At 35.8% G+C, this 17703-nt stretch overlaps 1 protein-coding gene across 1 annotated transcript in view; it reads right to left on the bottom strand.

The window, feature by feature from the left end:
• ZDHHC17 (zinc finger DHHC-type palmitoyltransferase 17) overlaps positions 1-17703 on the bottom strand; it is a 92752-nt gene that overhangs the window by 15068 nt on the left and 59981 nt on the right. Inside the window, exons 11-12 of the mRNA XM_005606716.4 lie at positions 8804-8928; positions 7704-7766 (exon numbers count right to left, since the gene is read on the bottom strand). Coding sequence (XP_005606773.3) covers positions 7704-7766; positions 8804-8928 — 188 coding nt within the window. The remainder of the gene's footprint in view (positions 1-7703; positions 7767-8803; positions 8929-17703) is intronic.

Below are 17703 nucleotides of genomic sequence, written 5' to 3'. Positions count from 1 at the left end.
AAACTGAAAGTCATTCCTCTGAGAACAGTAACAAGACAAGTGTGCCCACTCTCATCACTCTTATTCAACATAGTACTCAAGGTTTTAGGCAGGGCAATTAGGCAAGAAAAAGAAATAAAAGGGATCCAAAGGAGAAAGGAAGAAGTAAAACTGTAATATTTGCAGAAGACATGATGCTCTATACAGAAAAGCCTAAAGAATCCACCAAAAAACTATCAGAAATAATCAATGAATAAAGTAAAGTTGCAGAGTACAAAATCAAGATACAAAAACCACTTGCATTTCTATACACTAACAACAGGCCAGCAGAAAGAGAAATCAAGAACACAGTCCCATTTACAATCACAACAAAAAGAATAAAATACTTAGGAATAAATTTAACCAAGGAGGTGAAAGACCTATAGACTGAAAACTATAAGACATTATTGAAAGAAATCAATGAAGAGATAAAAAAATAAAAGATATTCCATACCCATCGATTCAAAGAATAAACATAGTTAAAACGTCCACATCACCTAAAGCAATCTACAGATTTAATGCAATCCCAATCAGAATCCCAATGACATTCTTCACGGCAAAAGAACAAAAAATCCTAAAATTTATAGGGAACAAGAAAAGACCCCAAATAGCCAAAGCAATCCTGAGAAAAAAGAACAAAGCTGGAGAAATCACCTCCCTGACTTAAAATATAGTACAAAGCCATATAGTAATCAAAACGGCATGGTACTGGTACAAAAACAGACACACAGATCAGTGGAACAGAACTGAAAGCCCAGAAATAAAACCACCCATCTATGGACAGTTAATCTTCGACAAAGGAGCCAAGAACACATAGTGGAGAAAGGAAAGTCTCTTCAATAAATGGTAGTGGGAAAACTGGACAAACACTTGCAAAAGAATGAAAGTAGACCATTATCTTGCACCATACACAAAAATCAACTCAAAATGGATTAAAAAATTGAATTTAAGATCTGAAACCATAAAACTCCCAGAATAAAACATAGGCTGTACACTCTTTGACATTGATCTTAGCAGCAACTTTTCAAATACCACGTCTACTCAGACAAGGGAAACAAAAGAAAAACTAAACAAATGGGACTACACCAGACAAAAAAGCTCTGCAAGGCAAGGAAACCAGGAACAAAATGGAAAAAAAAGCACAAACTGGGAGAAAATATTTGCAAATCATATATCCAACAAGGGGTTAATTTCCAAAACATATACAGAACACATACAACTCAACAATAACAAAATGAACAACCTGATCAAAAAATGGGCAGAAGATATGAACAGACATTTATCCTAGGATATACAGATGCCCAACAGGAGCATGAAAAGATGTTCAACATCACTAATTACTAGGGAAATGCAAATCAAAACTATAATGAAATATCACCTCACACCTGTCAGAATGGCTATAATTAACAAGTCAAAAACTAAGAAATGTTGGAGAAGATGTGGAGAAAAGGGAACACCCATATTCCACTGGTGGAAATGCAAACTGGTGCAGCCACTATGGAAAACAGTATGGAGATTTCTCAAAAAATTAAAAATAGAAACACTATATGATCCAGCTATTCCACTTCCGGATATCTATCCAAAGAACATGAAATCAATAATTCAAAAAGATGTATTGCACCTCTATGTTCATTACACCATTGTTCAGAATAGCCAAGACATAGAAGCAACCCAAGTGTCCCTCAACAGATGAATGGATAAAGAAGATGTGGTATATATACATACAATGAAATATTAACAGCCATAAAAAAGAAGGAAATACTAAAGTATAACATTAAAGATAAAGGGACAGAAAAAACCCAAAACAAAGATAATCTCATCATTTTAACCACAAACTCACAACACAAGATGGACTAAGATGTGACAAAAACACCATAGGAGGGGAAGGGGAAGGGGATTGAATCGGTTTAGTGTAAGGAAATAAGAGGCCATCAGAAAATGGACTATCTTATCTATGAGATTTTGCACACAAACCTCATGGTAACCACTAAACAAAAAACCAGAACAGAGACACAAATAATAAATAAGGAGAAAACAAAGAAACCCAACATAAAAGACTACATAACTCAATTGGCAGACCAAAATACACAGGACGAGAAACAAAGGAAATGCAGGAGAACTGGAAAATGAGTTATAAAATGGCAGCATTACACCCTTATATATCGATGATCACCCTAAACATAAATGGATTGAATTCTCCAATGAAAAGACACAGAGTGGTGAGATGGAGTACAGAACAAGACCCAACAATATGCTGCCTCCAGGAAACACATCTCAGCTCTAACGACAAACACAGGCTCAGACTGAAGGGATGGAAGACAATACTCCAAGCTAATGGGAGACAAAAGAAAGCAATTGTTGCTATACTTATGTCAGACAAAGTAGACTTCAAGATAAGACAAGTAAAGAGAGACAAAGAGGGGCAGTATATAATGATCAAAGGGACACTCCACCAACAAGACATAACACATTTTTATAAATATCTATACAGTCAATACAGGAGCACCAAAGTACATAAAGCAAATATTAACAAACCTAAAATGAGATATTATTAATAACACAGTAATAGTAGGGGACCTCAACACTCCACTCACATAGATGGACAGATCATCCAGACAGAAAGTCAACAAGGAAACAGTGGAATTAAATGAAAAGCTAGATCAGTTGGACTTAACAGATATACAGAACACTCAATCCCAAAACATCAAAATGCACATTCTACTCAAGTGTGCATGGAACATTCTCAAGGATAGACCATATGTTGGGAAACAAGGCAAGCCTCAATAAATTTAAGAAGACTGAAATAATAACAAGCATCTTTTCCAATCATAATGCTATGAAGCTAGAAATTAATTACAAGAAAAAAGTTTAGAAAGGGACAAAGATGTGGAGACTAAACAACATGCTATTGAACAACCAATGGATCACTGAAGAAATTAAAGGAGAAATCAAAAAATATCTGGAGACAAATGAAAATGAAAACACACCATACCAACTCATATGGCATGCAGCAAAAGCAGTACTAAGAGGGAAATTCATTGCAATACAGGCTTACCTCATCAAAAAAAGAAAAATCTCAAATACTCAATCTCAAATTACACCTAACTGAATCAGAAAAAGAAGAACAAGCACAGCCCAAAGTCAGCAGAAGGCGACAAATAATAAAAACCAGAGCAGAAATAACTGCAATTGAAACAAAAAAGGCAATAGAAAGGATCAATGAAACAAAGAGCTGGTTCTTTGAGAAGATAAAACAAAACTGACAAACCCCTAGCCAGACTTACAAAGAAAAAAGAGCGAAAGCTCAGATAAATAAAACTAGAAATGAAAGAGGAGAAATTACCATGGATACCACAGAAATATAAAGAATTATAAGAAAATACTACAAAAAGCTATATGCCAACACAATGGACAATCCAGAAGAAATGGATAAATTCTTGGACTCTTACAACCTCCCAAAGCTGAATCAAGAAGAAATAGATAATCTGAATAGACCAATCACAAGTAAAGAGATGGAAACAGCAATCAAAAGCATCCCCAAAAATAAAAGCCCAGGACCAGATGGCTTCCCTGGAGCATTCTACCAAACTTTCAAAGAGGATTTAATACCTATCCTTCTGAAGCTATTCCAAAAAATTAGGGAAGATGGAATGCTTCCTAACACATTCTATGTAGCCAACATCACTCTGATACCAAAGCCTGACAAGGACAACACAAAAAAGGAAAACTACAGGTCAATATTGCTGATGAACACAGATGCAAAAATCCTCAGCAAAATACTGGCAGCCTGAATGCAGCAATACATCAAAAAGATCATACAGCATGATCAAGTAGGATTTATACCAGGGACACAGGGATAGTTCAACATCCGCAAATCAATCAGTGTGATACACCACATTAACAAAATGAGGAATAAAAAACACATGATCATCTAAATAGACACAGAGAAAGCATCTGACAAGATCCAACAGCCATTTACGATAAAAGCTCTTAACAAAATTGTGATAGAAGGAAATTTCCTCAACATAATAAAGGCCATGTATGACAAACCAATAGCCAACATCATACTCAATGGGCAAAACCTGAATGCCATCCCTTTGAGAGGAGGAACAAGACAAGGGTGTCCCTCCTCTCACCACTCTTATTCAACATAGTACTGGAGGTTTCGGCCAGAGCAATTAGGCAAGAAAAAGGAATAAAAGGAATCCAAATAGGAAATGAAGAAGTGAAACTCTTACTGTTTGCAGACAACATTATCTTACATATAGAAAACCCTAAAGAAATCATCAGAGAACTATTAGAAATAATCAACAGCTTCAGCAACGTTGCAGGGTACAAAATCAACTTACAAAAATCAGTTGCATTTCTAGACGCTACTAATGAACTTAAAGAAAGAGAACCCAAGAATACAACTCCATTTACAATTGCAACAAAAAGAATAAAATATCTAAGAATAAATTTAAGCAAGGAGGTGAAGGATTTATACAATGAAAACTATAAGACATTATTGAAAGATAACGACATAAAGAAATGGAAAGAGATTCCATGCACATGGATCAGAAGAATAAATATAGTTAAAATGTCCATATTACCCAAAGCAATCCACAGATTCAATGCAATCCCAATCAGAATCCCAATGACATTCTTCATGGAAATAGAACAAAGAATCCTAAAATTCATATGGGGCAACCAAAGACCCCAAATGGCTAAAGCAATCCTGAGAAAAAAGAACAAAGCTGGAGGCATCACAATCCCTGACTTCAAAATGTACTACAAAGCCATAGTTATCAAAACAGCATGGTACTGGTACAAAAACAGACACACAGATCAATGGAACAGAAGTGAAAGCCCAGAAATAAAACCCCACATCAAGAGACAGCTAATCTTCAACAAAGGTGCCAAGAATATACAATGGAGAAAAGGAAGTCTCTTTAATAAATGGTGTTGGAGAATCCCGACAACCGCTTGCAAAAGAAGGAAAGCAGACCATTCTCTCACACCATACACAACAATAAACTCAAAATGGATCAAAGACTTGAAGATAAGTCCTGAAACCATAAAACTCCTAGAAGATAATATAGGTGGTACACTCTGTGACATCAAACTTAAAAGGATCTTTTCGAATACCCTGTCTTCTCAGACAAGGGAAACAAAAGAAAAAATAAACAAGTGGGACTTCATTAAAGAGCTTCCGGAAGGCAAAAGAAAACTAGGATCAAAACAAAAAGACAACCCACCAATTGGGAGCAAATATTTGCAAATCATATATCTGATAAGGGGTTAATCTCCACAATATGTAAAGAACTCACATGGCTGAATAACAAAAAACCAAACAGCCCGATCAAAAAATGGGTGGGGGGGGCCAGCCCAGTGGTGCAGTGGTTAAGTTCGCATGTTCTGCTTCAGCAGCCCAGGGTTCGCTGGTTCAGAACCCAGATGTGGACACGGCACCACTTGGCAAGCCATGCTGTGGCAGGCGTCCCACATAGAAAGTAGAAGAAGAAGGGCATGAATGTTAGCTCAGGGCCAGTCTTCCTCAGCAAAAAGAGGAGGAATGGCAACAGATGTTAACTCAGGGCTAATCTTCCTCAAAAAAGAAAAAAAAATAAAAATTAAAAAATGGGCAGAGGATATTATGAACCGACATTTTTCCAAAGAAGATATAGACGGCCAATAAACACATGAAAAGATGTTCAACATCACTAATCACCAGGGAAATGCAAATCAGAACTACACTAAGATACTATCTTATACCTTTTAAAATGGCTATAATCACTAAGACTAAAAGTAAATGCTGGAGAGGATGTGGACAAAAGGGAACCCTCATACACTGCTGGTAGGAATGCAACCTGGTGCAGTCCCTATGGAAAACAGTGTGGAGACTCCTCAAAAAACTAAAAATAGAAATACCATATGACCCAGCTATCCCACTACTGGTGGTCTATCCAAACAATTTGAAATCAACAATCCAAAGTGACCTGTGTACCCCTATGTTCATTGCAGCACTACTCACAATAGCCAAGATGTGGAAGCAATCCAAGTGCCCAGTGACCAATGACTGTATAAAGACGTGGTATATATATACCACGGAATACTACTCAGCCATAAAAAAAGACAAATTGATCCCATCTGCAACAACACAGATAGACCTGAAAGGCATTATGCTAAGTGAAATAAGCCAGATGTGGAAAGACAAACATCATATGATTTCACTCATATGTGGGAGATAAACACACAAACACAACAGTTCAGTGGTTACCAGGGGAAGGGAGATGGGAGCTGGGGACAGGGGTGAAGGGGAGCACTTATGTGATGATGGACAAGAAATAACGTACAACTGAAATTTCACAATGATGTAAACTATTATGAACTCAAAAAAAAAAAGAATTACAATCTTGTAAATTATCCATTGTAAAGCACAGAAACAAAAACTTTTTAAAAGAATGCTTGAAAATGCAAAGGAATCTAGTCAGCACCCTCAAGTTGCTACCAAAAGTAATACATTATATATATTTTTCCCTTTTTTTTTTTTTTTTTTGGTGAGGAAGATTGTCCCTGAGCTAACATCTGTGCCAATCTTCCTCTACTTTGTATTTGGGACACCACCACAGCACGGCTTGATGGGCGGTGTATAGGTGCGCTCCCAGGATCCAAACCTGCAAACCCTAGGCTGCTGAAGTGGAGCACGTGAACTTAACCACTACACCACCAGGGGGCCCCTGCATGTATTTTGAATATTCAAAACAACTACTGTTTCGTCAAAGAATGTTAAATGAACAACTTAAGGAATCCATAGAATTAGAGCTCAGTTTCAAAAACATTTATTCCATAACTCTAAGTCAATTATTTTACTATTATTCCAATATTAAGATATTAGCTCAGCTGCAGTGTAGAAATTAAAGATATAACTGTAAGAGCCTTTAGTTTCAGGTATGATTTGGGGCTATTTCAGTTTCTGTGTAAGAAAACATGGGTTAACCACTGTGGCAGTCTATACATGTTTCACAAGAACTAATTATAAAAATTAAGCAGAAAATAAAATCACAAAACAGTATTATTCTATAGTAATTTGATGTCTATAATAAGAAACAATGTCAATATTACTATATCTGATTCCATAAGTAAATGCTATTTAATTTCATTTATATCTTTATCTATGACCTGAAGATGACAACTTTTAATAGAAATGATAAAACAGTGCTCAAAGTTGCATAAACACTCTAATACAGGCAAACACTACTCAAATTGAACCAGTTTAGAGGTCATGTTATCTTAGAAGATATCTAATGGATTTTCCCACTGTGACCTTTAAATATAAGAATAAAGTTTCTTAAAGTGTAATTAGGAGAACATATTAGCGAATCACAGTAAACCTTTGATTTTAAATACGTTATTACTTAGTTTTTTATTTGAGTTACATTTTAAAAGAGAAAAAGAGTAAGAATGAACACGAATGAATGGCAGCTCTGAATCAGAAGTGTAGTCAGGGGCTAGGTCAGGAGTAAGCACAGCGGGAAGGAGACATCGTTTCGCCACCTGTCCTCTTGTCCCACAGTCTAAAAGGCACTTTTGGGGGCATGAAGTGTGCTCAGAGAAAGAAACTATTCTCCTCACTCCCCACAACCTCTGTGCTCTGCCACCGCCAAGGGAAGAGGAGAGGGGAAAGCATAAAGAAAAAATACTACCAAACAGGTACTGCAGAATATACTGAGGTCCAGACTTCCTGTCTCTGCAAGCTCAACTATTGTCTGTGAATCAAAAACAGAGAGATTTTATTCAAAATGGAACAATGTTCACCAACTACTGTGCCATCAACATGAATCAGTGAACATGATGCTTGTCATCAATTAACCAATGTTGTCAGCTCAAAATAATAAAATCTTATGTTCATTTACTTCTGCTATTTCATTACAGTATGAAAACAGGAATTTTATTTCTTGGATTTGTAAAGAGGCAACCCTAAATTTAATTACGGAAATACTCCTCCAACAATCAAACTAAGTTACCTACCCTAAGAAATGGTTGGGTTTTGATGATTAAGACATGAAAATAAACCTAACTCCAGTAAAAAAGTGATCTTCAGAACTAGATTATGACTAAGATAACCTGGCAAACCAATTAGCAGTAATGTCTGAAGAAAGCTGTTAACATAAGGGTAGCAATTTCTGTCAGCCTAGAAAAAGGGGAACCCAACCATAAGAACGTGCCAGTGTTTTTATCTACTGTGGACAGGAATAACTCATCAGGATTTGTTTTGCTTTCAGAAACTGTATAAAAGAGCTCTTAAGATAATCTAATTGCCTCTTGTCCAAGTCTCTACTTACGTGCCATCTTTAGATTATAAATTTGGTTTCCTAAGTACCTGGGTCATAGATGAGGGGGTTCCCTGGATCATAAATACAAATATTTCAGTTATTGGAACAATATATCTGCATTATCAACCAATTTATTGGCCTTCAAGTTTATACCGTATTTCAACAAACATTTAGTGAATGCGTTATTATTTGCTGAGGGTTTATAGAAATGTTTAAAATATTGTATTCGTCCCTCAAAGCAATCACAGTAGCCCTATACGGAGAGAAACAAGAAATTATAAAACGTCATGGAAGCGTTAAGGACAGGATCACAAGAGCACCAGGGTGAGCAGAAACTACACATGATCTCAGTTTGGTTTGAAACTTCTCCATATTCTAAAAAACAGTTTCTTCCTTTGTGCTCTATCTGCTATAAACACTGATAATTTGGCAGTTAAACACATGTGACTAGTTAGATTGTATCTTGCTACCTTTTTCTTTTGTTCTTCTGTAGCTTTAATAATCCCTGGATCTGATTTCCAAGATTTTCCAAAATTGTAGAAAAGTGCAACACTATTAGCAAGGAATGGAAGGTGGATAAATAAAAAGTTGAGATGTGCCTGAAGTCAAGGAATATAAAGAAGCAATGATAAATGAGTTACGATTATAGGTAAACTTAGAATCCACAAAATTTTACCACACACAAAAAACCACCTACCATCAAAAAAATACAACCTAGTTTATCTATTACATCAAAATAGATACATTTTTCCATTATATTACTTAACACAAAAAGTAAAAATAATGACTTCTTTACAAACTGTAAATCATGTAGGTTAGGCTTATGTGATACTTTTAAAAAATCAGTGAATACATTAAAAATTCAGTGAACACATTATTTTTAAATGATCATTATTTCTTTTGACAAAAATGAAGGGACTTCTCATGTTCAAAGTTATTAACATATTACTGTATCTATATGCATTAAAATCTTTATATATCTACAAACACTTCAGTTATCACACCCATCTATTTTAAAGATTGCTTTTAAATACTCTGTTGCCTTTTTTGAACACATTCAAGTTGACTTTAATTGTAGAAAAGATATTTATAAACTTGCTTAAAATAAAAATAGTTTCTATGTTCACATTTTTCTACCTAATGAAAACATAAGAAATCTACTAGGTATTTATAAATATAAGTGAAAAGTCAAAGACTATTTTAAATAACACTAGGAGAAATAAAGCAATGTTGCCAAAGCAACACAGTTATGAGAAAAAATATCTGGGCTACTCAAATATCATTTTCAATACTTTATGTAGGTACAAGCATAATACAAGAATCTTGTAAGATTTTTTGACATTATCATGTATACTCACTATTTATATTTCTTATGAAGCAAAGATAAAAAGAACAGCTTCTTGAATGAAATGATCATATATTTGTTCGCTAATTACCAAAACACTGAAAAATCGCTTAAAATACAGGAGAAAAAAAGGAAGAAGATAAGAGTAGTTACTATCACCTGCCATATACAAAAGCGATGTCTCTTTTTCCAGTCCTTTATTTTCTCCCCACTTCCACCATCCGTATTCCACAAAATCCACTGATACAATAAGCACAGAATAAATAGGAAGTCAAATTTTCAGCTGCTCCACCAGCTAAAAATCTCTTGAGAATAAAGAGCAAATGTATGTGTGAAGAATGCTGAAACCCTGGCATTTTTTAGGGGCAGTACCTTTACTTACTGTAAGTTTCAAAAAGTTGCTGACAAGTAAATAACAGGTCAGGTTCTTATAGCCAGGATTAAATTTGTAAGGGGCTAACTACCAGCTCAATAAATGATTATAGATTTCAAAGGGATTTATTCAGGAATTAAACATCAGATGAACTTAAAGAATTTCTTTGCTTGTTCTTTAAAGGCAAAGAGATTAGGTATCTTCAAATGGTGGTTTGAAATTAGCTTCAGCAACAGGTTCAGACCAGTTAATTTTAAAAATTTAACTGAAATAGGCATTCTCTATAAATAGCATGAGTTTTTTGGTAAAGGTTTAAAACAACCTTTATTCCTGATGAAAATTAAAAAAACACTAAGAAGTATAAAGAGAAAAACAATAATTCCACCCAGAGATATCTTCTCTTACTTGGCAGTGTGTTTTTTATCATAATTGGGACCATAGTGTATTTATTAACACTAATAAAATAAATAACACATTAATCACCAATTATGTGCCATTTAAGCTGCACAAGAATCCTATGATAAATTCTGCTGCTATCCCCACTTTACAGGTGACAAAACTGAGAGAGAGGTTAATTAAGTAGTCTAAGGTTAAGAGAGAATTAGAGGTGGAGCTGATACTAAAACCCAGGCTCCTATTATCAATGCTATTCTGCTTCCTCGAAGCACTGAGCAGAATGTCCTAATTCACTAAATATTATGGGAGCAGTATCTTCAGGTATGAACATTTTTAAGGCTTGATATATATTTTATACTGTCAGATTATTTCCAGAAAGATATACCAATTTATAACCACACTAGCAGCATATACTGATCATTGAGTGAAGAAAAAAGTGTTGCCAATTTTAGAGGCAAAAGAAGTGTTATTCTATTGTAAACAGTCCTCCAACTGGAGATAAAACAAGTATTTGTCATAGATGTTTTTAAATGTTTATGGAATTATTTTTTTACATTTAACTCTCTACTCTACTTGGATGTTACTTCGATACCTGCTGTGAAATGCAGCTCTAACTTATCATAATACCCTACAAAATGAACCAAAAATAGTAAATCAAACAAACCAACTGCCCAGCCAAATACCAGAACAACTTTGGAAAGGGGACAAGCCACAGTATACCACAGAGTTCACGCTGGAAGTCAAGGAAAGAAGAAGATTCTGGGGAGGCAGGCTGCCTGCGTAGTTCTTAATCCTGCCTCCACCTGTAGAAGCAGTCTGAAAAACGCAGATGAGAAGACAAAGTCAGAATCTGCATCAATCTCACCCGGGTCCTCTGACACTAAATAGGGCCCCCACCAAATCCACATGCTGAAGCCCTGAACTCTAATGTGACTGGATCTGCAGACAGGGTCTTTAGGAGGTAATTAAGGTTAAATTTGGTCATAAGGGTAGGACTCTAAGCCGACAAGCCTACGGCCCTATAAGTGAAAGAAGAGGGAGAGATCTCTCTCGCTCTCTCCTTGCCATGTGAGCCAGCAATGTCAAGGCTGATACCACAACTGAACGAGGAAAGAGTACGCCGAAGCAATGGCTTCTCTAATAGGCAAGAAAGATACTGCTCCTCCCCATCATTCATTATACACAGTGTCAAATATACAGGATAAGATCTTAAATAAGAGAATATCTTTAGTGACTTCAGAGAACTTTTGCACAAGCGCACAAAAAAAGATATACAAGAATATAACAATATTGTTGGAATTCATAGAAGGTGGTGATTGGGTACTGGAAGATAGGTATTAAAAAGCTTAGAGGATATTAGAAGGAAACTAGGAAAAATACACAGTAAACTGAAGGAGTCCTAAGAGTAAACTATAGAAAAGAATGGTTAAAAGGAAAATGCATAGAGGAAAATGATAATTTTACACTCTCCTCATTTTTATATATGTAATCATCCCAGGCTCTAAAAGCTCTTCATGTCTATCTTTAGTTTAAAAACTTAATTTAACTTAAAATATGACTGAAAAATGATTTATTTTTAGACATAAAATTTCTAATAACCTATAGAATGAAATAGAAATAGAAATAGAAATCTAATAACCTTCTATAATGAAATAATATTTCAAAAGTGGTGCCAACCACAGTTGACTGTCCTGGCTATGACAATGAATTTTACAGTTGATTATTATGATTATTATATTATATGGTCAATAAACAAAATTTTCAAATAAATAAAAGGACAAGAAACAAGATAAAACTACTCATGAATCCAACACCCAGAGACAACCACAGCTAAAATTATATGTACTCACTTGACACTCTTATCCTTTTTGCATTTCAAAATTAGAATCACTCCATAAATATAATGTTTTTGCTTATTATATACACTTTAAGTATCAGCTCATATCATTAAATCCTAGAAAAGCTTTTTTTTCTTTTTTGGTGAGGAAGATTGGCCCTGAGCTAACATCTGTTGCCAATCTTCCTCTTTTTGCTTGAGGAAGATTGTCGCTGAGCTAACATCTGAGCCAATCTTCCTCTATTTTGTAAGTGGGATGCCACCACAGCACAGCTTGATGAGTGGTGTGTAGGTCCACTCCCACAATCTGAACCTGCGAACCCCGGGCCACTAAAGCAGAGCATGCAAACTTAACCACTATGCCACTGGGCCAGCCCCTAAATCTTAGCAAAGTATTTTAATTGCTATTTTAGCCCATACTATTATGTAGTGTAACTGATAGAACTATCCCCCTATTCAGGTTGTTTCCATTTTTTCCCTATCCTAATAGTACAATAATAAACATCCTGGTAAATAAATCTTTGATCATATCTCTGATTATTTACTTACGAATAAGAAATCATTAAGAGAGATTTAAAGCTCTTTCTACAGGTTGTCAAGTTGCTTTTGAGGGGGCTTTATGAATTTAAAATCATGCTCAGAGTCTAACATAAAGACATCTGAAGATACACTGTCTCAGGGCAAAAAGCTGGGTTCTACCCCAGACCCTTGATAATCACCTACGTGATTTTGAGCAAGACGTACAACTTCTCTGAACTTCCGTTTTTCCATCAGTTAGAAAACAGCATTATGATTTGTGTGGTTTGTTTTTTAGTCTCAAAGAATTATTCTGAGAAACAAGTAAAACAATGTATCTGAAAGAGCTATAAACAAAAAAGCACTGAATTAATGTAAAGTACATATGGGGTGATAATTAATGAATAGTAGAAAAGAATAAGAACTTATTTATTAAAAGTTTCTATCAACATGAAATTTATTATCACCACAAAATGCTTATTGGATATCATATTATGAAAACTAAAGGTTCACACAGGTGATCCTCAGGCCAACTCATTACAACTGATCTGTTACCCCACAATCAACACTCACGGTGATTTTCAGTCATCCGTGGACATGCACAAAGCGGCAAATGTAAGAATCTCCTTCGCACACATTCCCAGCTGAGTCGACAAGGTGACACTCTGCCTTCCTGTTTCAACTCTCATGCTGTAAACAAGTGTCCTTTCCGCGGTCTATTTAGTCCCACATTTTTTGCAGTTTTTGTGCTCTTTGTTGATGATTTTGCTTTTTCTTTTCTGAAGAATATTGGCCCTGAGCTAATATCCATGCCCATCTTCCTCTACTTTATATGTGGGACGCCTGGCACAGCGTGGCTTGACAAGTGGTGCATAGGTCTGTGCCCGGGATCCAAACCAGCGAACCTGGGCCACGGATGCGGAGCATGCGAACCCCACTGCTCCGCCCCTGGGCCAGCCCCTGATGAGTCTGCTTTTTAAAATGGCCTCCAAGTGTAGTGCTCAAATGCTGTCTAATGTTTGTAAGTGCAAGAAGACTGAGAAATGCGTGCCTTACAATGTGTGTGTCAGATATGCTTTGTTCAGGCATAGGTTATAGTGCTGTTGGCCATGAGTTGAACGTTAATGATCAACAATAAATATTAAATTTGATGTTTAAACAGAAACATGTAAAACAAGGTTATGTAGTGACTGGTTGACAAAAATGTTGCAGTAATCTAACCACCTTCTTCCCCCAGGAGTAATAGGTTCAGTATTTGCTAATTCAGTATTCACAGAGACTTTACAGAACATAAGTACTGTGAATAATGAAAATTGACTCTAACTCTATTTTTCAAAACTAGTCTAACCAGCTTTAATTATGGATATGTAATCATGAGTTGCACGAGGCAAGTGGTAAAAGCAACAACAAAGAGGTTGAGGACAGCAGAGCGGTGGACCCTGCCAGCTGCTGCGTTCTCTCGCTGCACCTTAATCCTGGCCTCGTATTATGAGCCTCAGAGCTCCTTCCTGTCTAACAGCCTTTGTGCTTTCATTATAAATTATTCCAGGCTCCTTTCTGTTCCCTTTCTGCTCCACTCTCTGGTCTCAAAAATTTAATACCAAAAAACAAAAAATGTAGCTCTAAAATCATACAGGGCCTAGATATATATATGTTCTTTTTTTTTTTTTTTTTTTAAAGATTTTATTTTTTCCTTTTTCTCCCCAAAGCCCCCCGGTACATAGTTGTGTATTCTTCGTTGTGGGTCCTTCTAGTTGTGGCATGTGGGACGCTGCCTCAGCGTGGTCCGACGAGCAGTGCCATGTCCGCGCCCAGGATTCGAACCAACGAAACACTGGGCCGCCTGCAGCGGAGCGCGCGAACTTAACCACTCGGCCACGGGGCCAGCCCCTATATATGTTCTTTTATAACATAGAGAAGTGTCAAGTTTTTTTGGATAATCAGAATTTAAATTTGTTTGTGATTTCATTCTACATTCCATGAATATCACGCACACATACACATACACTCAAAAGAAACTATAAATGCACATTTAAAGTCCATTTGGACACAAACTTAACTAGATTTAAGAGTCATGCATAAACAATAATATGCACTTATGCAACACTTTACATGTCAGGTATGTCCTACACTATAGTATATTCCACTTTTCAAGAATTCTGTGAGAGAGCGCTAGGACCAGCCCTCCGTTACAGACAAGTATAGAACTTAGTATGCTCACTGCTCATACTACAATTCTTATTCGAAAAATTAACATGTGAAATTTACTCAATGCATTTAAAAAATGAATTATATGCCATTCTATTTTAAAGCCAGAATTATTCAAATAGGGAAAGTTAAATAGACTTGATTGTTCTAGCCTTCCCTTCAAAATCTACCTTTCACATTCTCAACTCCCCAGCTTCAGAAACTTGCAAAGCTATTTTATACTCTCTCCAAATAAAGCAAAGCAAAAGATTCAAATTATACTATATAAAACTCTCTGGCATAAAGGTTTTATTGTTTTTTTTTTTTTTTTACTTTTAATTAAGATTATGATAGTGGGGCCGGCCCTGTGGCCGAGTGGTTAAGTTTGCGTGCTCCGCTTCAGTGGCCCAGGGTTTCGCTGCTTCTGATCCTGGGCACAGACATGGCACCACTCATCAGGCCATGGTGAGGCAGCGTCCCACGTGCCACAACTAGAAGGACCCACAACTAAAATATACAACTATGTACTGGGGGGATTTTTGGAGAAAAAGCAAAAAAAAAAGACTGGCAACAGTTGTTAGCTCAGGTGCCAATCTTAAAAAAAGAGTCAAAACAAAACAAAGAAGTGAAATTTAAGAAAAAAAAAAGATTATGATACGTTTACAACCTTGTGAAACTTCAGTCGTACCTTATTGTTTGTCAGTCATGTTGTAGGTGCACCACTTCACCCTTTGTGCCCACCCCCCTTTCCCCTGGTAACCACTAATCTGTTCTCTTTGTCTACATGTGTAACTTCCACATATGAGTGGAGTCATACAGAGACTGTCTTTCTCTATCTGGCTTATTTCACTTCACATAATACCCTCAAGGTCCACCCATGTTGTTGTGAATGGGATGATTTTATCCTTTTTTTACGGCTGAGTAGTATTCCATCGTGTGTGTGTGTGCGCATGTGCGCGCATGTGTGTGTGTGTACACCGTATCTTCTTTATCCAATCATCAGTTGATGGGCACTGAGGTTGCTTCCACGTCTTGGCTATTGTAAACAATGCTGCAATGAACACAGGGGTGCATGGGACTTTTGGAATTGCTGATTTCAAGTTCTTTGGATAGATACCCAGTAGTGGGACGGCTGGGTCATATGGTATTTCTACTTTTAATTTTTTGAGAAATCTCCATACTGTTTTCCATAGTGGCTGCACCAGTTTGCATTCCCACCAGCAGTGTATGAGGGTTCCTTTTTCTCCACAACCTCTCCAACATGTGTTACTTTTTGCTTTGGTTATTTTTGTCTGGTGTAAAGTTTTCATTATTTGGTAATTTACTAATTTTTCTGCCTTTCTCACTTACACGCATAACAGACTAAGAGTACGGCAACAGTCTAAAATTATTTTGAGATGTGAATCTGACTTTTTTCCTTGAACATAAAATTTACTGTCCAATTTAGGAAACAAAGTTAGAAAATATGTCTGGAATACTAAAGTCATTTCAGAGGTCAGTGTTTTTTATACATCTAAAACAGATGAGGTAATGAAAATAAGCAGATCTGTTTTACTCATATCAAATGTCCCAATACCACAATTCTAATACTCAATAAATCCTTGAAAAACAATTTTTATGTCAAGGTATAATACTAACCCAGAATGAGCTAGCGAAAACTGCCACATGGAAAAATTTCAATAGATACTTATGCCCAGAAAGTATTTTAAAAGTAGTATACTTTCTGAAAGTAATCACATAATGCTGTAAGAATAAAAGAACTACAAGTGTAGCTTCAATTCTGTGCCTCACTCTCAAAAGTAAAATAAGCATGTTTTGTTTTCAATTAAAATACAAAACAACTGAACAAAAAGAATACAGTATTATACCACGCAAGACTGGGAAGTGAAACCACGTATTAATTAAACTCATTCAGAACAGTTACAAGTCCCCGAGAGCTGCATACTGTTTAAAACATATTTTATATACTTTATGTTTTGAAAAATGATGAACAAACATGAAATTTATTTATTATAATAATTTATTTATTATAATAAATCAGACTGCCCTACTGATTGACCTATGCAACAATACCAAAAGTTGACACTGGTCTTATTTCTTTGATACACACACATGTTCACACACACACATTCATAATTTCCAACTACGTTACTTTTTAAAAGTATACTACATTGAAATAATTTGCTCGTTAGTAAACATTTGAAGATACAGCATTACATGCTTTCCATGAAGCAAAAGAGAAAATTAACCGTTACCTACCACAGCAAAATAATTGTGAAATTAAGAAAATATTTAGAGAAAAGTTTGATACTAAAACATGAAAATCAGAAGTTTAGTAGAAAGGTTTAGAACACGTGTTATAAAGTCAAACAAGTACGTATTTCTTTCCCAGCTTTCCCAGAAGCCAACCATGTGGCGCTGAGCAAGGATGACAGCTTACCCTGTTTAAACTTAAATTTTCCCATCAATAAAATGGAGATAACAATACTAAAATATAGGATGTATGTTAAATGAGTACAAAGTATTCAAGAAAATGCCCTTAAACACTCAGTAAATGGCAGCTATTATTACTGATGTTGTTATCTAAAGCAGCTTTCAAAAGCAAGCTATTCAGTATAAAACATTTAAAAACAATATTTACATTAGTTCCCACTTATTTTTCTAAGAATACTTTTTTAATACAGCAAATCGTGAGTAGTTCGGTCCCAATGTTAAA

Source organism: Equus caballus, chromosome 28 (genome assembly GCF_041296265.1).
Source record: "Equus caballus isolate H_3958 breed thoroughbred chromosome 28, TB-T2T, whole genome shotgun sequence".
In the NCBI taxonomy this organism is placed as follows: Eukaryota; Metazoa; Chordata; class Mammalia; order Perissodactyla; family Equidae; genus Equus; species Equus caballus.
This window is presented reverse-complemented; position numbering and strand designations above follow the sequence as displayed.